General features: G+C 44.9%; 2 protein-coding genes across 2 annotated transcripts; one reads left to right on the top strand and one right to left on the bottom strand.

Moving 5' to 3' along the window:
* Window positions 1-1,349: 1,349 nt before the first annotated feature.
* Window positions 1,350-10,911, top strand: CTHRC1 (collagen triple helix repeat containing 1). The gene is made up of 4 exons (XM_077351743.1): window positions 1,350-2,102; window positions 7,746-7,967; window positions 9,601-9,817; window positions 10,413-10,911. Exons 1-4 carry the CDS (start codon window positions 1,935-1,937, stop codon window positions 10,553-10,555), a joined length of 750 nt encoding a protein of 249 aa, XP_077207858.1. The 5' UTR covers window positions 1,350-1,934; the 3' UTR covers window positions 10,556-10,911.
* Window positions 10,912-11,766: 855 nt separating this feature from the next.
* SLC25A32 (solute carrier family 25 member 32) lies at window positions 11,767-23,177 on the bottom strand. The gene is made up of 7 exons (XM_077351741.1): window positions 22,917-23,177; window positions 21,586-21,736; window positions 18,423-18,508; window positions 16,387-16,547; window positions 14,421-14,534; window positions 13,570-13,715; window positions 11,767-12,257 (listed from the first exon to the last, which is right to left on the bottom strand). The coding sequence occupies exons 1-7, from the start codon at window positions 23,095-23,097 to the stop codon at window positions 12,125-12,127; spliced, it is 972 nt and encodes a 323-aa protein (XP_077207856.1). The 5' UTR covers window positions 23,098-23,177; the 3' UTR covers window positions 11,767-12,124.
* Between the last annotated feature and the right edge of the window lie 35 nt (window positions 23,178-23,212).

Raw genomic sequence — 23,212 nt, 5'->3', positions numbered from 1 at the left:
TGTGGCACCCATAGTAACAAAACAAAAACAAAAAAAAGATGCAGGGGGTCCATGGTGAGGAAAGGAGGAAAGACCACTTGATGAAGTACAATTACAGGTAAGTACAAGTCTTTTATTACCTAATAGAAATAAATGCAGGTTGAGCAGCACATTTATGTCTCTTAGTAGGGCTCCTGATAAAAGTTGCCATGAGAAGCAAAAATAAATTGGCAAAGCGGTTTCTAGCATGGGGAGCTACTAATGAGCATATGTGCTGTATTACTAGTTGCTAATGTTGCTCTCTGTGTGAGTTAGATTTAAGGAAGGAGGGGGTTTGTTTGTTTTTTACATATAGTTGTTACATAACACAGTCCTACAAGGCACTTTTCTCCATCCCACTGGTCCTTCTAATCCCAACGTGTTCGCTTGGATCGATATCATTATACTTTTCAATATTCTCGTGAAAATTCAATTGAGTGTAATTAGGTTGTATTCTGTCCAAGTACTCAATTAGCTGCCTCACCAGCTGTGTAAAAAGAATTCTTGCAGTGACATTTTGGTGATGCAGAAAGGACTGGCGCTGCTTCTAGTGGCAGACCACTGCAAAAAAAGAAAAAAAAAGAATAAAGCAAACATAAAATTATGTTTTAATTATATTTTAGTGTTGATCTTTTTTCTTGTATGAAGATAGTTATTTGTCACAATCCTATAAGTCCTTCTTCTTAACAAGTGTTCAAACAGCTAAGCAGGTCCTTTAATTTTTTAATAGTATGCCAGAAGTTGTTCTAAGAATCCAGGTGGTGCTGAGAGAGCTCCTGAGAGATCTGCTGTGAGAACAGCTCTAACAGGACTGAGACTAGATCAAGCTCACCCAGCTGGCTACATGTGGAGGAGCAGGGAATCAAACCCAGGTCGCCAGATTAGTAGCCACTATTCGTAACCACTGCAGTGACTTCACCAAGCTGGCTATTATACCCTATTATACCCTATTTTCCTCTAAGAAATGAAAACTTTGCGTTTTTCACACATTTATTATTTTAGCTGACCAAATTTATTTACATCTGAGTTTCACCCCAATGTGGGACCCAAAGCAACTGACTTCCTTCTCCTCTCCTTCATTTTATCTTCACAACAACCCTGTAAGTTAGGCAAGGAGCAAGGTCCCGCGCCACAGGCACGGAACTGATCCTGGATTTCCCAGTCCCCAGTCCGGCCACCCTTGACCATACTGAGCTGCCCGATAGAGAACCAGACCCTTGCCCCCTCCCCCCAGATCCGACTGGCAGCGATCCCCATCTTCTTAGCAGGATAGGCGGGAGTGTGGTGGGGCTCTCCACCTGAGTAGCTCCTCCCCCCCCTCCGCCAGCAGCACTGCCCGTAGAGACGGACAACCGGGAGCTCCTCCCGGCGCTCGCCTGCCTCTTATTATACGCAAGAGATGTGTCTGGACGGGGCAAGGCCTTGCTCTGGAGAAGTCCCGTCTCGGGAAAAGGAGTACTGAGGCCCCTGAGGCGACAGCGCAGGACTCCTTTTCCTCCTGGCCGCAACATAGCGGGGCGCTGGGCGGCCAGGCTTCTGCCGGAGGGGCGGCGTTGCGGGCTCGGCCTGTGCCCTCCAGTGGCCGCTCTCGGGCAGTGCTTCGTGGGCGAAGCCGGTAGCCGAAAGTCTGTGGCCGACGTAACTCCCCGAGCCCGTCGCCGGACTCCAGCTGCCCCCTCCCCCGGATCCCGCGAAGTGGGGCGGGAGGGACTCGGCCTTCCCCCCCCCCCCCCAACTCGGCTGCCCGGAGGACGCTGCTGCTGCTGCTGCTGCTGTGGCTGCTGCAAGAGTGCCGGGCGCAGCCGGCGGCGCATTCCTGGCGGTCCCCTGGGAGGGGGCCGGAGCCGTCAAGGGCTCATTCATCCATCCATCCCTCCACGCGGCAGACGCTGCCCGACTCCTCCGCGCCGCCGACCATGCCGCGCCTCTCGCCCGCCGCGCTGCCCTCTCGCCCGCCGCCTCCGCCCGGCGTGGCGCTCCTGCTGCTGCTCCTGCTGCTGGCGGCGGCGCCCCCGGCGGGGACGGCGTCGGAGAGCCCCAGAGGGAAGACGAAGGCGCTCCGCCAGCGGGAGGTGGTGGACGTGGTGAGTGCAGGGAGCGGCGGCCGGGGCTGCCTGGGCCGGGGGCGCCGAGGGAAAGCCCCCCCCCTCCCCGCCCGCCCTGGCTGGCACGGCTCGACCCGCCGCGCAGAGCAGGGGGCGGCAGAACTGGGGCCAGACAACAGGGAGGAGGGGGGGAGTCTTTGCCCGCCATAAAGTAGACCGGAGGGGAGGGGAGGGGAGGGGGCGTGGTTCTGTGGTCCCCGTTTTCTACAGGTAGTCGAGAGCATTCGACGATATTTGCTGCAGGTAGTAGAGAGCATGCGCCCGCCCTCTGCAGTCCTCAGATGTGGTGCAAGACCCTAATTCTGCTGGGGAGTCGAGGACCCAATTCGAGGCTGGCACTGGAATGGCCGTGCGCTAGAACTTCTCCTGGTGATGCTGCTGCTTGTGCCCGGCCCCTAAGAGCCAGTCAGGGCAACGTCAGCCCGGCCTGTCATTCTTTGGTGCGCTAACCTTGCCCAGTTTAAATGAGACCCCTGCAGTGGACTTTGGCACGCAAGATGCGGTGTGCTACATCCCCAGTGGCTCTTTGGAACTGGGCCAACATTCCTACATGTGTGCTGAATATTGGAAGGGCTGTAGCTCAAGTGGGTGCCCAACTGGTACCTTAACATGACACCTGACCTGGACACCCCAGGCAGTCCCAATCCCACCAGATCTCGGAAGTGAAACAGAGCAGGCCCTGGCCAGCACTTGGAAGGGCGACCTGCAAGGAATACCAAGGTCATGAGGCAGAGCCAGGCAGTGGCAAACCACCTCCAAATGGCTCTTGCCCGGCAGCCAGACAATCCCCGGCTCTCCTGACTGAAGTGCACATATGCCATGCAATAAATAATTAACATGGTTGTGTGTATAGCAAGAAACAGGGAGCCTCATCTTGCTCACCCAACAACAGGGTTGAGGCCTGGTCAAGCAGCAGAGCGACAGAGGAAGACTGGCCAGTGCCCTTTCAGGTTGCAGGTGGTGGTGGTGGGTGTTCTTTTTGTAAATGCTTCCCAATGCTGAATATTTTTTGGGATTGGATCCAAAAATTTAGGATTGGATCCAAACAATGTTTCCACTAGTGACAAGGGAAGGGGGGCACCCCCTTTCACCACCCGACATATTCTGCTGGGGTTCATGAGACCATCACCAGAGCCACGTGCAATAAGAAGCAACATTAGGCAAGGCAGACTGGGGAAAAAGTTGGCTGGATCCAACCTCTACTGTGCCAGCGAAGAGCAGGGTTGGAACCTTCGCTTGTGATGTGCAACATTTAACATTTGCTGTCCCTATTTGGAGTATGAAGAAGGACAGCATATTTCACCACCTCAGGCTGTGGTGGCCTCCTGCAGTGGACAGCATAGACCCAACCTAACTTGGGTGTGGCTGAAGTAACGGAACGGGGCTTATGGTGTTGCCCAAACTGGATGCAACACGGCTTTGTGCTGATCCTGAGTTGAGCAGAGGGTTGGACTAGGTGGCCTGTATGGCCCCTTCCAACTCTATGATTCTATGATTCTATGATTTGTGTCAGTTGTTAAGGTCTGGGAGAACTCTTTCTGTCTGCCAACACAACCGCAGCTGGAACGCTGAAAGAAAGGCAGCTGTATAATCTGATGTGGTGGGACTTCCCGGCAGCTGATGATGAGTAAGGCGATAGAGTTCCTCTGCCCTTTGTGATTACTCCCCGAGTATGAATATTCAGGGCAATGGATAGTTGGTTTCTTCGACATTTTTCCTCCCTCAAGCCATTCATTTCCGTGTGGAACACATCAGCAGAGCTGGCCTTGGCTGACTATGTCTAAAGTTCCCGTCACCACGTTCCCTTCTGGCCAGTAATATATGCATGGGAGGAGAAAGGCAAAGGAGCCGTGCTGAGTTAAGTGTTTGTGGGAAATAGTTCCTTTCAAAAACAGAATGTAATGCTGTGGAGGTTTGGGTTTCCTGCGTGGGAGAGCTCGGGATTAAGACCATTTCGTTTGTCTGGTGATGATATCACACCCAATTGTCAGGATGACAGACTTGAAATAAACACTTCTCTTGAAAGTTTATTCAAGCAGCTCTTCCAGGACTCACATAGCCGAAACGAAAGACCAGGGCACAAGCAACAGTTCTTATCCACCAGTTATTCCCTCCAAAGCAAGTTCACAATCCCCCCTTAGACACAACACCCCCATTCCAGGTGCCAGGCTAGGAGTTCAGCCAAGACAGAGACCCATTATGCACGGAGGGTAAGGTCCGCATTCGGGGTGGAATGACGTTGCCTAAAATCACCGATAACGCACGGCGCCGGCTGCAGATTCGGTGCATGCCGCCAAAAAAGCCGTGTTAGTGAAACACGGAAGAAAGCAGAGCTTCCAGGCGACCGGGGTGCAACCAGAAGGGGCACTGGGGTCACCGCGTGCATAATCAGTTACTCTGGGTTTTGCCGCCATTGCGTCCCGTACATAAGCAGTTTGCTTTGTGTCTTTCCCCTCCACATTTTCCATGTGGCCCGAAATCGCCATTTCGGCAGCTGTGCATAATAGGCCAGATAGCAGCCCCGGCAATGGCCTTAGAGAACACAGGAACAGCTACGACATTGATACCATAATGAATAGAGAGGCAGTTAGGAGTTTCAGGGTTACAGCATGCTCAGACAATCTTAACAATGGCTACACTTCAGGTAACTTGAACCTGAGAGAAACCTTGGGGTTCTGACACCAATCAGAATGTTAAATCTGTCCAGGCAAGAGAAACTTGTAGTCAGTGCATGAAAATAAGATCAAACAAGGCAAAAGGATACTGTGCTGAATAGCACTAGATTGTGAGGGTTGAACTAGACATGACATTGTCCTTGTCTTAGCCACAAGGTTGCTGAATGACCGTACTAAGGCTTGATCCTCCTGAAGCACTATTGCAGGGGTGTCCAAACTGGCTCTCCAGTGCTGGCAGGGGCTCATGGGAATTGTAGTTCATGGACATCTGGAGAGCCACAGTTTGGCCAAACCTGTTATTGTTTCCCACTCCCTGCGCCTTATCAAGTGCTGACAGAGCTGCACCCCCTCCCCTCCTAGCAGTTTTATACTTGCAGTGGCACAGAAGGTGGGAGAAGTGCTGTCCTATGGCATCGTTGTCCTTGTGATCAGTAGGAGTCCATATTGTCTTGTTTGGCCTGGAATTTGCTGAATGTCATATAGCAGGGGTAGTCAACCTGTGGTCCTCCAGATGTCCATGGACTACAATTCCCAAGAGCCCCTGCCAGCAAACGCTACCCCTGTCATATAGGGTTGTCAGTTCTTGGTTGGGGAGAACCTGGAGATTTGGGGGGGGTGGAGCCTTGAAAGAGCGGGGTTTGGTGAGGGGACCAGCGGAATCTATCTTCCAAAGCAGCCATCTTCCCCAGAGGAACTGATTTTGGTTGGCTGTAGATTGACAGTAATAGTGGGAAATCGCCAGTTGCCACCTAAAGGGTTGACAGCCATAATCTGACAAAAAGATGCACAATTTTCAGGGTGCTGTGAACACAGAAAATATTCTGCCCAAAGTGTTCAGTCTATTGTGTGAGTCACTTCCCCCTTGGGGCAAGTTATCTTTTTCTCTCTGTGTTCTTCGTGAAAAACATTATTTCCTTTGGTGACTCCTTCAGAAATAATTTCTTGCCTGAATAGTTTCCATTACTCTGATATATTCTTCACCGCATCTTCAAGTTCTGGCCTCTTGTTTGATCTATTATTACAATGGTTCCCCCACTGCTGTACTTTCCCAAATGCTGTTTTATTCCCAATGATGAAGGTGACCTCCTTTCACGGTTATAAGATCCGGCAGCAAAAGTGCATCAGAAAACAAGGAATACGTTGTTCTCCCGTCTAAAGAAAGAGCTCGGCAGGGATATCAAACTGCTGTTAACATCCACTCCCTTTTTCCTTGGTCGCTATTCAACTAGTACTATCAGTTTCTCGCCACAGATTTAAAAATAACTTCAATAATAGTAATAATAATACAAAGGGAGATGGAGGAAAGATGTGGAAGAAATACAAAGTGATAACAATCAAAGTACACAGCAAACATCACTTATCTCTGCACAAGGTAATTTAGTCGGTCTTTAACCGAAGAGCATCCTGACAGCCCTTTTATTGAGTTACATTTTGGGAATGCCTGCCTTGCCTAGCGGCTTCCCTAATGCATTGTAAGCTCGTTTGAACAGGTCTCTGATGAGGTGACATCGAAACCCCCTTAATAAAAGTAAATATTGGTGATCACTATTTTGAGTGAACAGGGCAACATGAATATTTGCTAGTGTCAGTAAACACGAATGGTTACCTACAATACATTTTGGTTTTTGGGATCTCTCTCACAAAAGCTTGAAATATGTACATTGCCCAATTCGTGCAAAATAGTGAATATGCACTTGGGGAAGATCATGCATAGCGCTTGCTCTTGGTACCCAAGGGAGAAGGGCAGTATAATCCTAAACAGAATTTATTTATTTATAGTAGCTTTTGTCAACCGCCACTCTCGGGCCCTGCCGGCTCATGGCAGTTTACATCCTTCTCCATGGTTCCTCTTTATATTTGTGAAAATGGCCTTGGGGAGGAACGAGTCCTGCTGTCCGAGTTAGAATAGGGCCAATCAGGGTGTGGCCAGCTTGATTGGCCCTGCCCCTGTAGCTCCTGCCCTCCCTCACTGAGAGCTCACCCCTCGCCTCACAGACATGCCTGGCTGCTGGAGCCAGCGTGTCTGTGAGTCTCCGCCATTCCACCTGCACACCTGCCAGGTCCCAGGTGAGCAGCCACAAAGGGGAGGATTTCCCTTCCCTACAGCCTGCCAAGCATGCCCACTGCCTCACAGAGGCGGCGGGTGCTCTTGGCAGGCCGCAGGGAAGCGGCCCCAGTGGCGGGGTCTACCCCTCCCTACCCAACAACAAACTCCTACCACCGCTCCAACCGCTGTCCTGAGGGGCTGACTCCTGCCCAGATGTTCGGCACATAGGACCTACACAGGGAGGGACCCGATCTTCCTGGCCCAGCCTTAACCAAATGCCTGGTGGAAGAGCTCTGTCTTACAGGCCCTGCGGAACTGTGACAGGTTCATCAGGGCCCTCAGCTCTTCCGGGAGCTCACTCCACCAGGTTGGGGCCAGGACTAAAAAGGCCCTGGCCCTGGTCGAGGTTAGGTATGCCTCCCAGGGATCGGGAACAACCAACAGATTCAAACCCGCAGAGCGAAGAGCATGCATCTCAACAACATGTGGCATCCATTCAGGCCAAATGTGACATAGGATACACCGAAAGATGTATGTCAAGCAGCAGCAGGGCAGGCTGGGAGATTTCTAGTGTGAGAGTGGGCTTTTCTAAGCCCATTAATTCCTGGGACCTAGAAAGGTATAACTTGGATTAGGATCCCTCTGTATTCTCCTGACAAAGGTAGCAGAATCATAATTTCCTTTTCCAGTCTGCATCATCCATGTATTGTTGAAGACCAAATCTGCTGTAGAAAGAGAGCCCCCAGAGCATTGTGCAGTAGCAGCTAAAGGCTCAGAATCCAGTTTACTAGGTTATAAAGGGAGGGGAAGAAACACTTCAGCATTTTTGCACCACTTCGATTTTGTTCAGTATTGCACGGCTAGTTTCACCATTCAAATATGAATCATTTTGTTTTTCAGTATAATGGGATGTGTTTGCAAGGACCGAACGGTGTTCCTGGGAGAGATGGAAATCCTGGGGTCAACGGTATCCCTGGGACCCCTGGAATCCCCGGTCGAGATGGGCTTAAAGGAGAGAAAGGAGAATGTGTGCGAGAGACGTTTGAAGAATCCTGGACTCCCAACTATAAACAGTGTTCTTGGAGTGCTCTGAACTACGGCATAGACCTCGGGAAGATTGCAGTAAGCAAACACAATTGACTATAATGCGCTAAATATATGTGTTAAGAGAACTTACAAGGATTTGGCTTGGCTAATCTTCTGTTAACGTCTAGGGGTAAGTTTGCTAGGGAGGCAAATACTGGTAGTTACAGCCTGGTTAAAAGTACTGACAACCCCTTATAAGCCTCTGGTGGTAGGATTTAAAAATAGGGGAAGGGGGAGAATATCCTGGTATAATAATAGTATAAAGAAAGGAAGGCTTTTCTGGTGGTTTTTTTTTGGGGGGGGGAGCATCATCTGGGCATGGAATTGGGGTCACTGTGGGTGGGCAGGTAGTTGTGAATTTCCTGTATTCTGCAGGGGGGTTGGATTAGATGACCCTTCAACTTGGATTCTGTGGCACTTGTAGCAATCTTTTATTAAATCCAATTTTCATAGACCATTTCAGATAATATTATCAACTCTTTAGTACATACTTGTCTTTTATTGCTGTAATTATTCATTACTTGAAAACTGTAACATCTGGTGGGGAACGCTTCACTATAGATAGTTTGATCACCTATCACAGATAAAAAGGCTACGAATGGTTAGAAAATGGTTAGAAAAAAAATCTTGTAGCTAGCATAGTTGGTTAGTACAAAGGCAAGTCTTGGAAATATATGGGCTTTCATGCTCCCTTAACATGTGACTTCTAAGTGGATAATTTCTGCTTTTGTGGCAAATTATTTTTGTTATGTCTAAGCCACAAACTGGTTGATTCTCTAGCATTAAAATAGTGCTTTGAAGTGACCAGAAACCGTCATTATTCAGAGAAATCTCTGGTTTATTTGTTTAACATACATGTGTTTATTATTTATTTCTTCAGCAAATTTCTATGCTACCTCTCCAGGGAACCAGCTTGAGACATAAAATTAATCCTAAAATACCGGGGCGACAAAGCAGCAGATAAATGCCTACCAAACAAGGGTACTAATTAGCCCTGTTGTGATATATAATTTGTGTGAAAGTGGAATGTGACTATTTCTATGCCATGTACAAGAAAAGGAATGGAGCACACATGCTTAAGGGTTTCATAAAACTCATTCCTAACTACAAGCAACGTTTTTTGTTATATGTGAACCAGGAATGTAATACATTTTTTTTCATTTAGTGACCTGCTGGTTAACACTTCATCCTCACTTGCTGTGGTTAGATTAAAAAATAACTAGTTCTGTTACTTTCCTAAGGAGAAAAATTAACTACAGATATCGTTCCTACAATACCCTCTTTTCTTCCTTTGAACCATGATATCTATTGTCTTGTAAGAGAATCTACCATGACTTCGAATTCCAGCCATTGTGGAATGGAAGATCCAATTTTCTATGACGGCTATATTTGAAGTCTGCAAAGATTTGAAGCCTTCTGAAAGATTTCCCGCATCTGAATTTCCGATACATTACCTTAGAATAACAACAACAAAAAACGGCAACTACTAGTAAAGGAATGTTTTTGTGGATCTGCTGCAAGATAGCATAACTGAAGTTTGTGGCATGCACCAGCCGAAAACTGGGTGGTAGAAACCGGGACAATTAAGAGAATAAAGTATATTGTGCATTAACTGTGAAAAATTTCAGTAGCTTCAACACACACCTTGTTCTTGTTCTTTGAAACACAGGAATGCACATTCACAAAGATGCGGACCAACAGTGCCTTAAGAGTTCTCTTCAGTGGATCGCTTCGCCTCAAATGCAGAAATGCTTGTTGTCAGCGCTGGTATTTTACATTCAACGGAGCCGAGTGTTCTGGGCCGCTTCCTATTGAGGCTATAATTTATTTAGACCAAGGAAGTCCAGAATTAAATTCCACGATTAATATACACCGCACTTCTTCGGGTACGTATACAGATCCATCAATTTTTACAGCAAAGGTTGATTTGCCTTGCGTAGCGCAATGCACTGATGAAACAGATGAGGCCGGACGATTCAGCCTCCTCATTTTGAGCAAAGAAAAATGCTGGTGGCTACATGGTTCCAGTTCAGTCCCCAAGTTTCCTTTTTAATAGTCCTGTAATCAATCCTCTCCAAACCTACACCTCCTAGGCTTCAGCATCGTGAGGAAGGGCCCTGGCTCAGTGGTAGAGCATCTGCTTGGCATACAGAAAGTCCCAAATTCAGTCTAAAGAATCAGGTGGTAGGTAATGTGAAAGCTCTCTGCTTAAGAGGCTGCTGAGCCAGTGCCAGGGTGAATAAATGATACTGACCTGGATGGACCTGCAGTTGAAAACAGCTTCACAGGTATCCACCAGCATATAGACCTCCTGGTAGCCTTACCTCTGGAAAGGAGATAGAGCAGCAGCCAAAGGAGAACTCACTGCAGAGTTCCGATGATGAATGATCTATTCAGCTCCCTCTCCTGCACTTTTGTCTCCTGTACCTAGTCAGCTGATGGTTTTTGAGTAAAAACGAGATGTGCTTTGTCTTCCAACAGTGGAAGGATTATGTGAAGGAATCAGTGCCGGCTTGGTGGATGTTGCCATTTGGGTTGGCACCTGCTCAGATTACCCAAGAGGAGACGCTTCAACTGGATGGAACTCAGTTTCCCGCATCGTTATAGAAGAGTTACCAAAATAGAATGCTCTTCCCAATACTATACTATGTTATATACAATGCATGCGTGGTAGTAGTGGGGCCAATCCACCCCCTGCTAGTCTTCTGTATACGGAAGGAAGCACTTGGCTATAACGCACAATTTTTTAAAATAGACATAGCAGTAAGCAGTTGATTTTTTTTTTTACCAAAAAAGAAGTATCCTAGCATGTTTTTCATAAAGTTTTGGAGATTCTGTATTTAAGTACTACTTTAATATAAATTCTTGACACTTTTCTACATTTGTTAATAAAGGCAAGCTTTTATAAACACCCAAATTAGAAACATTTACCTTTGTTTAAGCCTAGTTAACCTACAATAAAGTATGATTTTACTTTGAATGTCGCTTCCTATTAGAAAACACTTTTCATTCATTGAGTAACACAAGAAGACCCAACTGTGCATTGAAAGATGTCTTGAAACAATTACTGCTACTTTAATTAAATCCCTTTACTGATTGCTTTAATATTTCTATTTCAATATTAGGGAATTCAGAATCCACAAATACTCCTAATCTTGTATAGAACTCTGAATACTACTACCATTATATGTGAGTGGTATGCCTTTGTATACTGTTAAACCAGCACATACAATCTTGTTAAGGTTTCAGCGCTAGGATGACATTTCCAGGAAGGGCTGTGGAATTTGGACAACAGTGGTAGAAATGAGGCAAATAAGAGACTTCCTGGATGGGTAGCAGACAGCTGCAGCTGTTGTTGGAGTGGTTGTGATGGTTCCTGTTCCTTTTTCTTGATGTCTACTCATCAAGCAGCGACAGGACAGGCCTCAGTAGTCAGACAAGGGACGGTACAGGCTGGTTCTGAACCTGCCAAAGCCAAGCATTCATAGGGCTGAGCCACCTCCATAATTCTGAATCATACCTCAAATGCTGAATCATATCTCAAAAGCTGTAAAAAGGCAGCTTTAAAAAATCTCTTCATCAATTCAATTGCATTTTTAACTGGAAGCTACGGTAATAGAAGCAAGCAGGCACCAAAAATTTTTTTAAAATATGACACTTCAGTGGTTCAATTTTTTGTGATGTGTTAAGATTTTTTATTCAAGCACGTAAGACAAACGCAACACACGTGCTCTCAGTGCCATGCTGTAGAGACCAATTAATTTTTATCACCATTAGCCTTGCTCAATTGGTGGATCGAAAGGACATGGAATGCTGAAATAATCATTGTAAACAATTGTATATACACAATTTATTAGTGATATAAATAGGGGAAGGCCATATATCGGCAGCATACCAACTATTGTTCCTTCCAGTATTTTGACACACTGATCTTTATGCATTTCCCAGTGCTGAGTTCATTGCTTTTCTTGAACAGGGTCAGAGAGAACAATGCACTAACCAATGAAAGAAAATATGCAGAGCTTTTGCTGAGCCTTTCTCTGACACAAGATCAGCATGGAAAAATTCCAGATTCAATTGCTTCTATCAAAATGAATTCTATTCTCCTGTTCTTCTGAGATTAACGGAGAAATTAAGTCTTAAAACAGACAGGTATTTGATGAAGATGCCTTTCTTGATGCAATCTTCAGGATTCAGCTGCTATTATTAAATCCAAGTAGTAATTGGGATACTTTTTCATACACAACAAAGGTAATACAGCATGCAGGAGTTACTCTGAGCACATTAGGTACAATTCCTTTGTAAAATCCATGAACTCCTTCTTTCCTACAAAGAAGCAGAAAGCATTTACTTGTAACTTCCAAATTTATTTAATAGGAAGATCATGCAACAATTTTCTGCACAGTGTCTTTGGAACAGTTTAAAATTCTGAATGCAATCTTGAAATTAGCTGAGGATAGGACTCTGTTAAGAATTTCATCTTACAGTTACAGAAAAATAAATGGGTGAAATGCATCATGGCTCTTTAAAAAGGCCCTATTTGACATTTTTCTGGTGTGTAGTCCTGTTGCTTTGAAGCAGCAGAACAAAGTTTTAATCCACTGGCACCTTTAATTCCAACAAAGCTTTAAGCGTGGTATAAGCTTTTGTGTACACACACTTCTTTGTATCTGAAGTGTGGATGCAGACGAAAGCTTATACCTTGAATAAAACTGCTGGTCTTGAAGGTGCCACTGGGCCATTATATATTCTCATATGCAACTGTACATAGCCAATTACTTATACATGTCAACAGCTACAGGATTCTAGGAGTCGCATGGTTTGCTAAACCAGGTGATTTCCCCTCTATATTGACCATATTTGGAAGGAAGGGGAAAGACGTTCAGACTATATTTTGAGTTAGGATGGCCAGAAGTCCTACCCATGGGAGAGGATGCAGCTACTACATATCTTATCCCTCCCACCAGTCTTTATGCCACTCCCCAGCTCCATCTGCTGTGGGGCAATACTGCAGTCCTACCTGCTTCAGCAGAAGGCAGAGGGACAAAAGGACAGGTGAAAGTTGACGGCAAAATAGCAACATTTTCACCCAACCACAGGCATGAATGTCACCACAGACTATACATGGAAGGGTAGGTTAGAAATAACTCATTAAAATCTGTTTAAATTAGCACTCTGTGTGGGTGTGTGTGGGGGTAGGGCTGGGCAGAGAAATACATCTGGGCAGAGAAATTCCTGGAGATTTGGGAGTGAGGAGGGACCTTAGCAGGGCATAATTCCATAGTCCACTTTCCAAAGCCGCCATTTTCTCCTGGGGAACTGATTTCTGTAGTCTGGAGATTAATTGTGATTCCGGTGGAGATCCAGACTTTACCTGGAGGTTGGCAACCCTACCTGGAGATGCTTGCCACATGATCAGCTCAGATGGAAGTGAATATGGACAGGATGGAAGTGACACATCACTGCTGCTGGCAGGACGCCCCCTCCTAACCTGCCTTATACTTACAGGGCAATTGTAAACAGTTATACCTTTCTAAGCCTATTGACTTCAATGTACTTAGAAGGGTGTAACTCTGCTTAGCATTGCTCTGTTTGTAGATGAGCCCCTTCTGCAATAGGTGTGGATTCCCATGCCTACCTCCATGTTCTACGTATTACATCCAATACTCCTGAGTATCTGTTGTGCTGATCCTGGAGACGCGCTCTCACAACCTGATACGGATATGTTGCTGAAACAGCAAAGATTTTCGACAAAGCTGCCATAGTGATATACTCTAAAGTGCTCTAAAAACGAAACGGAGCCAACATTAGTTTCAAACGACGGTGTTAAAGGAATCGATAATGAACTCCACATTTGTAGGTCTATGAATATTTATGAATATTTGATAGTTTCTATCTTTTAAATATAGCAATGTTGCTAATAATAAACAAGACCAACTCTAAATAATACTAATACTAAATAAAGAACAGGTAAAAGTACTCATGCATGATTAAATGGTGGAATTTATTGCCATAAACATAATAGCCACTAGCTTAGTTGGTTTTAAAAGGAGCTAGTTGAATTAATGGAAGATGGGGCCATCAAGGCCCCTATTTAGCCATGAACGCCAAATAGAACTGTTCTCAGTGACAGAAGACATCATATACTAAAGGTGAAGGTAAAGGTATCCCCTATGTAAGCATGGAGTCATGTCTGACCCTTGGGGTGACGCCCTCTAGCGTTTTCATGGCAGACTCAATACGGGGTGGTTTACCAGTGCCTTCCTCAGTCATTACCGTTTACCCCCCAGCAAGCTGGGTACTCATTTTACCGACCTCGGAAGGATGGCAGGCTGAGTCAACCTTGAACCGGCTGCTGGGATTGAACTCCCAGCCTCATGGGCAGAGCTTTCAGACTGCATGTCTGCTGCCTTACCACTCTATGCCACAAGAGGCTCTTATATCATATACTACATGCATAAAATAAGCCACAATACAGGAGAGCTTTACCAGTTTTGAATCTGATGGTCTATTCCAATGCTTATTATATTTTGACTTAAGTTCTTCATAGGCCATGAATTGCAGGGCTCCATGACTTGTTCCAAACAGACCAGGGACAAAACCCTAAAACACAGATTTTTTTTTTAGAGTTTAAAGAGCAAAATATTAAAGCTAGCCAACCTGATTCATGACAGGATAACATCACAGTTATCATTTTATTACTACACTAGTAATCAAGCCCGCTGCAGCTAAATGCAGCGGGCGCTAGGACTCACCGACGGCAGCGGCGGGCTGGTCGGCGTCGTTGTCGGTGGCGGCGGCAGCAGGCTTCTTTGCAGGCAGGCAGGCTCCGTCGGGCGGCGGGCTGATGCGGCGAGAGGCGCTTTGCGCCTTTCGCCGCGTCAGTCCGCCAGGCAGGGAACCCCCGGCAGCCGCGCTTCGCGCGACTGCTGGGGGTTCCCTGGGGCGGCGGGCTGACGCGGCGAGAGGCGCTTCGCGCCTCTTGCCGCGTCAGGCCGGGAGCAACTGCGAGCCGAGCTGTGTGCGGCTCGCAGTTGCTCAGGCTGGGAATCGGAGGGACCAATCGGCCGATTGGTCCCTCCGATTGTCTGTCGTGAGGAAGGGTCCAACCCGGACCCTTCCTTATCACGGACAAAGCCCACCTCAAGGGGGCTTAACGAATTATTTAGTCCGTGGCGCCTGTGGCGCCACGGGCTGTTTAAAGATATAAACTTTAGTTTCAATGCGGAACATAATACAACCTGCATTTTTTCCAGCATCAATATACATAACAGAAAAAGTTCTGTTTTATTTTTAACCACTTTATATTATCAGTCTAGGTTATGCCAGTAGGCTGTTTTATACATTTGGGAAATGGCTGTTCTTGGCCAGAAAAGAAGGTCTGATTCATCGGCCCTAACTACGAGCAGGAATGCTTGATTTTCATTGTTCATGAGAAACAAGTCCCTTAATTTCTCAGCTCTGAAAATCCTGGGGAAAACTGTTTTTTGTTCAGTTTATCATGAAAGTCTCCTGGGCCCTTACAATAATGCCTTTTTGCTCTGCTTCCTGTAGTTTTTCACACTCTAGTGTTATCTTGAAGTACTGTCTAAAACAGTTGGCATACAGTTTTAAAAGTAACATTCAGAAAGGGTTGAGCAGCATCTGTTCAAATCAGCTTGAGTCTGGAAACACAGCCCCTTGCAAAGTCCTTCACACTACTGAAGAACGAACATTTAGATCCTGACTTCTAACCAAACAGACACGCTTCCCAGTTGTAGAAGACTGGCCCACTGACAACTAACTGAGTAGCTCAAGCTTGAAAAACAGCCTTATACGTCTTGGTTCTGGTTTCAATGGGAATATCCTTTCGAATGCTGTAGCAGCACACTACTCCAATGTACCACCAGATGTTTGGGGCTGGATTCAACCAGCTTCTCTGGTGGTGAAACAGGAAGGAGAGGCTCCGTTTGCCACCCAAAAAGGCTATGGTAGGGATCACAAGACTCACATTTATAAAAGCTGTATGGGAAGGGGACAATACTAAGCAGGGGAATTGGGTAAGACTGGCTGAAAAAGCTGCCTGGATTCAACCCTGTCCTCCGTTGGCTTGAAGAACCAAAAGTTGTGCACAACAGACAGCAGAAGCAGACTGAGATCAGACAATATACTGGCCTAGTGATTCTACAGAGAGTACAAAGTGTTAAAGTACTTTGGTCTTTGCCAGCAACAACACAGTTACAAGCAGAGATCAAGCTGGCCCCAATCCATCTAGATCTGACTCTTCACAAGGCTTTGAGTACAGCCCTGTGACAACGGGGAAAAGAAGGAGCAAAGAAAAACGAAGCCCACTAGCAGACCTATGGTAGTGGAGCTCACACAGTAACACTTTCATATACACATTGTCACATCACTAAGGATGTTTTAGTCACACGAAATACCAGTACTCCCAGAGTATGATTTCTAATCATCTTACCTTGTATAAGCCACGTATTCCTTCACACTTGTATATTTTTACGAGGGCGTCTACCATTCCCTTGTACTGCCTCTTTGATGGATCAATGCCAGCTTCATATTGCAGCACAAGCCGAGTTTTTGTCACCCAGATGGGGTTCGTAATACAGAGGGTCATGGCTCCTAACAACAGACAGAAATGTGACCATTGTTTCAACTGGGGTACTATGATCCTACAAAAGGCACTATTTACAGCAAACAAACAAGCAAACATACGGTGACCAATCGTGTGCCATTATTTAACATTGAGGTCCTGGTTTATCCGTTCATCTATACTCAACAAGAGTTGCTGACTGAAAGCAAATACTGCTGAAAAGGGTGTGGAATATGAGAAGTGTGCCATGTAAAGAACTTCCCCTGGGATCCAGTGTGATTAGATCGGATTCAGTCTTACTCTCTTTCCCTTTGTTGTGTGGCAAAGGCCAGAAACGCTGCTTCTTGTCCCATACATGTCTAGTAGAAGGATTTCCCCCAAGACCAAACCAAAATGAGAAGCTCCACTGTTCACTTTGTGTTTCTAGTTTGGTGGACAAAGGCCAAGCTGCTGAACTGGACATCACAGTAATCTAAGGTGAATATACTAAAAATAAAATGGAGAAGGAAGCAGAATAAGAGAGGGAGTGAGAGTGCCCACACGTGGAACATGCAAGCATATGCCTTGTTTTCAAGCAGAATCATATGGTAACATAGTGTATGGTAAAAGGGAAACAAAAAAATCAATTTCTGAAAATAAGGACAATAAGGAAACACTACAATAATAAAACAAATGCACTGTGAAGCTAGCAAAATACATTGTATCAGACAGATCTGTATGCATTTTGATTAATATGTGTTTTATAGCCCACTGTATACTGATCATTCCATATTGGCCTATGATTTTGTCCCAAGGTGCAGACTGAATATAAGGCTATGATCCAGAGAGGTACTTCACTGTGTAGTCCTAAGTAGACTCCAATGAACTAAAGAAGGTTTACTTAGGACTGCAAAGTTAAGCAGTCCTTTGGGCTTGGGAATGCACAGTGAAATTTAAATTCACATAGTAGTTTTGAGAGAACTTTCAGTTTAAGGAGATGCCATAAGGTGGCACATGGAACTCCTAGTACGGCTCTTTGGATTCTGGTCTAGGAAAGGAATGTGTTGCAATCCTGTCAACCAAGTGTTCCAAATAGTTTAGATCAACAATTTTATCTGACAAAGAGCAAATACCAAGAGTATTCATAATTGTAGAAAAGTAAACATTTGTATTCAGTTGGTAAACATGTCATGTTAGGATAAAGAATGACCAAGATTAAGAATCTTTATTTGAGCATCATTCTACTGAACCCAATGGATAAAAATCTGGTACAGCTCAAGGGAAGTGAATCCACTGCAAGTTCATGGATTTATTTATTTATTTTATTTTTTCATGCAATTTATATACTGCCCCTAGCTTTAGTAAGCGTAATCCCAAGTAGAATCACTTCTGCATTAGGGCACTTACTGTGCAATCCTAAACAGGTCTAACTCTGAATTCTACTGAAGGCTATTCAATGGGGCTTTCTCCAAGGAAAGTCATAGGAATGCAAAGTATTTAGAAGGCTGCAATTCTGATTGAGATAGTATTTCTTAGGACTGTATTGATAATGCTCTATCTATGAGAAAGGCCTAACGTTTTTATTTTGTTTATTTTTAAATTTTATTTTTAGATTTGTATGCCACCTTTCCCCAGAGGATCAGGGAAGCTCACACCATTAAATATAAATCTAAGTATCTGTATACAGTATAGATATATGGTACATACAAATCACTTTAAAACCAATTCAATGAATTTAAGTTTAAACCATATCAAAAAGTTGCCACCTTCTCTTTAGTCGAAAATGGGAGACCATAAAGTGCATTCCTGATGTTAAAACCAAATAGTTTTCCTGAATTAAACATGAGAATTTCTGTTCAAGTCAGCAACAAAAATTGATAAACATGGACAAAAAAACCCCAGAATATTTTGTTCCGTATCCTTACCTGCCTCAGCAGCTGATACTAAGTGCTCACTTGCTCCAAGACTTTCTCGCTTGTCCTCTGTCTTGTAAGCTTTAATGGCATTATAGCTGAGGAATTAAATGTTGAGAAAAGGTTAGGAAATACAGATAATTTATTATTTTATAAACACATGAGCTACTCTGGCCTGTATGCTACTAATGCTCCATTTGCTGGGGCACTCATTTTTGACTTCTGAAAACAGATGGTGGATGCCAGAGGTCCTACATGGACAAAAAGCCACGTGAATCTCTTTCCTTCCAGCAAAGCCTGGTCAGGTCTGAGAGGAGAAGCGGGGGCTATCTCACCCAACATCCCCATCTCACCCAGTCCCCTAACAAGTATCTATGAGGGCCTTGCAATCTTCAATAGTGAGTTATTAGGAGGAACGGAGTGCAGGGAAGATTTGGATCTACCAGCACAAGACAATTATCTAGAAACATATATGTGCATCAAATCTACATGAATATTCAACTTATAGGTTGGATGTCAAAGAACTATTGTAGGGCACTCAAGTTCAGTTGTTTATTATTTATTAATTCAATTTCTATACTGTACCCTCTTGGCACAGACATCTCAAGGCAACTTACATGGCTAGAAGGATTCATTCAAACAGCAGGCCCATAACATATCACAAATTGTTTCTGAAGCTGCTCTCAAGTTCTGCAGGTGGTTTGGCAAGTGGCATTGGGGTGGGGAGTCACTAGCTGTGTGGTTCTTCAGACTCTATCCACAGTGTGTGTGTGTCTAGACCAGGCTCTCTCAACCAGGGTTTTGCAAAACCCTGGGGTTTCTTGATAGCCTTAGAAGGGTTTCCCAAATGGATGGGAGTTCATTATTTTAAATATATTTTTAAAATTTTAAAACATGTATCAGGTGATATGATTATATATGGTCATGTCAACCTGCCCCCCATCTCCCAAAATGGACAGTGATGGGCCTGGAAGGGGTGGGGAGGAGAGGGGCCCCGTGGGCATGTACACAGCTAAGCTTTCCAACCATATGCTGCCTGATCACTCCACTTCTGGGAGTTCTCAAAGGCTGAAGAATGTTTCACAACAGCACAAAAGTTGATAAAGGCTGGTCTAGACAGAGAGAGAGAGACATGATGGACCTCTTCTCTAGATGTCTTATATTCCTCTTTACAATTTGAAAATGTACAGCTACTTTTGAAGAGTAAGCTATTCCTCACACAGTAGTTATTCCCTTGGGCACTGCTCAGTTATAATAAAACACAAGACAGAGAAAATCTATGAGCAGATTTAAGGTTTCAATTAACAGATTGCAATATTATTAAAGCAGTTCATGTTGAAATGGTATTTATTGGGCAAGGTATCAACAAAAAAGCAATATGCCATATTATCAAACATAAGACACATTTATGTACTGTGTGGATCTTACACAGATAATTATCTATTTTAATACCCCCCGTGTGCTGACTCTATTAATTGCTGGCTGGTGAACCTAGAACAAGGTTTGGAAAACAAGAGGAGACAGAGAATTCAAACCTTCTCACTATTCATAGATTCTCTTTGTGTATGCTCTGACTGAACCAGGTAAAGTTCATGACAGATAGCCAGCTTCTATCACTTAGATGCGTTATTTGTAAATGTTTTATTTATTCAATGCGGGTTAAAATCAGGAACAGCACTGGGATTGCTCACTTAACTCTAATCCTATTAACTGAATTGCAACCTCTGGTACTGAAGTACTTTGGACCTTGATAGGTTACAATAATTTATGCGGAATAGGGGTTGCTAAAAACACAGCTGGAGGGCCTGAAGAGGAGATTTTGATTTCTCCTTGCAGCAGCAGTATCTGCTCTGATTTACTTCAGATCAGTACAGAAATACTTGAAATAAGCCTAAAGGTAAAGGTATCCCCTGTGCAAGCACCGAGTCATGTCTGACCCTTGGGGTGACGCCCTCTAACGTTTTCATGGCAGACTCAATACGGGGTGGTTTGCCAGTGCCTTCCCCAGTCATTACCGTTTACCCCCCAGCAAGCTGGGTACTCATTTTACCGACCTCGGAAGGATGGAAGGCTGAGTCAACCTTGAGCCGGCTGCTGGGATTGAACTCCCAGCCTCATGGGCAGAGCTTTCAGACTGCATGTCTGCTGCCTTACCACTCTGAACCAAGATCACCTAAATTTCAAGGCCAAAAATAATGCTTCCAGCCTGACTCACTGCAGTCTTCCTCACTCATTCCGGAAGACCTTTATAACCCTAAAACAGTGCCAGGATGTGTAAACGCTATGGACTAACAGCCATATAGGTCCAACAAAATTTGTGTCCAATGACACCTTTAAGACCAACAAAGATTTATTCAAGGTATGGGCTTTCGTGTGCATGCACACTTCCTCAGACAATGGAACAGAAATCATAGGAGTACCGATTTAGGGAAAAATTAGTAAAAAATTACTTTCTCCTTATATCTGTATACCTGTTCCATGGTCTGAGGAAGTGTGCAGGCACAAAAAACTCACACCTTGAAAAAACTCACACCTTTGTTGGTCTTAACGGTGCCATTGGACTCAAATTCTGTTGTGCTACTTCAGACCAACACTGTTACTCACTTGAAGCCATATAGGTTTAGAAGCTGCAGTGGGCAAGAAAACCAGATTGGAATTGCTCCCCTCTATTTCTTCTATGAGCAGAGCTCAACTGACAGATAAAAAGAACAATATGTCCCCTCCTTTCTTGCAGCCTCCTAGCTTCCATGGTCATTAGGTCACACAGGTTCTGCAACCTCAGAAAATTTTTCCCCCCTGGTCAAAAAGGTGTGCCGGGGGGAGGATGATGCAGGGAAGCTGTGACCAACAGCACCTTCTGTTGCCCAATCACTGGATCCAGCCCACTTGCTTAGATCACATCTTGGATCTTTTGAAGCCTTTGTGATTAATACTAAATATGGAAAAGTATTGATATCTATATACATATCAAGATACAAGCTTTATATGGGACATCAGGAACATTTAGATAAAAAGGACCATGGTTACATAGGGTGATATATTCATGCATCCTCAGACATTGCAATCAAAATGGCAGTATAATAAAGCATGCCTATGTACATACAGAATGGTAAATATGCACTACAAACACATATTTGAACAGAACATGATAAATTATGTTAACAATTCAACTTACAAGAAAAAGTAGAGGCCCCAAGAGGCACCTGCTCCCCACATGTTTGGTGTTACCCCTTGGTACAGACCACGCAATCCTTCATGTTTCCAGATGGTTGACAAGCAGTGGAGAATTCCATTGTATTTTGGTCTGAGTTCCAAGCCATCGCTCACTAGACAAAACAAAAAAGAGAGAAATCTGATGAAAGTATATTCCAGAATGAATTATCAATAACATAATATAAATACAAAGGAGCAAGTAAACCTTCTCCAGGTAAGAACTATGAAGCTAATAAAATTTTAAGCCAGCACTGGGAATAGTAAATAATTAGAAAAAAAAACTTTGTTCATAAAAGTGGTTGAAAGAATAAGATCCTTGAAGCAAATACTACATCTGAAATGAAATCAACAAGTTGCTCAGCTGTTTCCCCATATCCCAAAACACAGTACTGGAATTTTGTAGAACTCCTGTAAACAATGGCAATAAGACAATGTGCGCAAAGTGCTTTAAACACTGAAAGAACTATATAACTGTTAAGCATCACTTGGAATAATCTGCATTTCCTCTTGACTGAAGTGTTAGAAAACATCCACACAAATCCGTAGCAGTTTTTGCTGTGGGACATTTCTAGGTTCCTATGTCACTGAGTCATACAGCAGGCCCAGCTTAAAAATACAACAGGCCAGTTGGGCCTTAGCAGAGCACAACTGGCACTGTTATTTGTGCTGCACAAGTAACTGCAGGACACCCTTCCCAGGGATAGTTGGGACTTCGTAAGTAACTTACGGCTTCACTTTGCCGAAAACGTTTACTATAATCAGGTTCATGGGAAGCCTTGTGATGGAGAGGTTTTGGTCTTACCTTCTTAGGAACTTTTAAGTAATTTGTAATTATTTTTATAGAATTTTAGAAAGCTTGTTTTTTTAATGTTGTTAGCCGCCCTGAGACCACTGCAGAAGAGGGGCAGCCTAAAAATCTCATAAAACCAAAATAAAAATAGAATTATCCAGAAAGTAAACTTCCTTAGCATAAAAAACTCCCACCTAAACATAAAACCAGCAGGGGGGGCCTGGGACATTGGGCCCATAGGACACGCTACAAATGCTAATTAGGATAAACCACGTCTGGCTTTCAGTTTACCCTTTCCCTAGTGCCAACCACCTTTCTCGCTGCACCTGCAACTCAGGTGATGGCTACCGACTAAGCATCCCTGGGGGAGGGATGGGCTTGGCAGTTGGTGCCCCCTGGGAATGCTGCAGGAGAAGGGGGGGGGGGATAGAGCTGGCACGTGGCCCTGAGGCGAGGGCAGGCTGGGGCGGGCGGCCGTTGCAGCCGGGGGGAGGGATCCTAACCTGCGAAGCGGATCTTCACCAGATCCAGCGGATGCAGCACCAGCGTGGAGACCACGCCTCCGCTCAGACCGGCCACCAGGTTCTCGAAACGCACGTGCCTCAAGAGGGACCGTGCAGCAGGCGGCGCCGAAGCCGGCGTGGGCGCAGCCCCGACCACTGGGACGGCAGCAGTGACCGTCATCGAAGAGAACGCACGTGAAGAAGAGGTTTTCCCTGAAAATGACCCTTTGCGCAGACCGTAGCCGATCACATGGGGGAAGTGAGTGGTGCTATGGATTTGACCTCTTTCCCTTCAT

The sequence above is a fragment of the Paroedura picta genome, chromosome 9 (assembly GCF_049243985.1).
Source record: "Paroedura picta isolate Pp20150507F chromosome 9, Ppicta_v3.0, whole genome shotgun sequence".
Lineage (NCBI taxonomy): Eukaryota > Metazoa > Chordata > Lepidosauria > Squamata > Gekkonidae > Paroedura > Paroedura picta.
Note: the sequence above shows the minus strand (reverse complement) of the source record. Positions and strands in the feature narration are given on the sequence as shown.

Excerpts from the sequence above, each read along its gene's own strand:
- SLC25A32 (XM_077351741.1), bottom strand. The coding sequence starts at position 23,097 with ATGACGGTCACTGCTGCCGTCCCAGTGGTCGGGGCTGCGCCCACGCCG. Across the intron at positions 18,509-21,585 it reads TGGGGCCTCTACTTTTTCTT|CTATAATGCCATTAAAGCTT; the intron begins GTAAGTTGAATT and ends TTAATTCCTCAG. Across the intron at positions 16,548-18,422 it reads AGTATCAGCTGCTGAGGCAG|GAGCCATGACCCTCTGTATT; the intron begins GTAAGGATACGG and ends GTCTGTTGTTAG.
- CTHRC1 (XM_077351743.1), top strand. The coding sequence starts at position 1,935 with ATGCCGCGCCTCTCGCCCGCCGCGCTGCCCTCTCGCCCGCCGCCTCCG. Across the intron at positions 2,103-7,745 it reads AGCGGGAGGTGGTGGACGTG|TATAATGGGATGTGTTTGCA; the intron begins GTGAGTGCAGGG and ends TTTGTTTTTCAG. Across the intron at positions 9,818-10,412 it reads TATACACCGCACTTCTTCGG|TGGAAGGATTATGTGAAGGA; the intron begins GTACGTATACAG and ends GTCTTCCAACAG.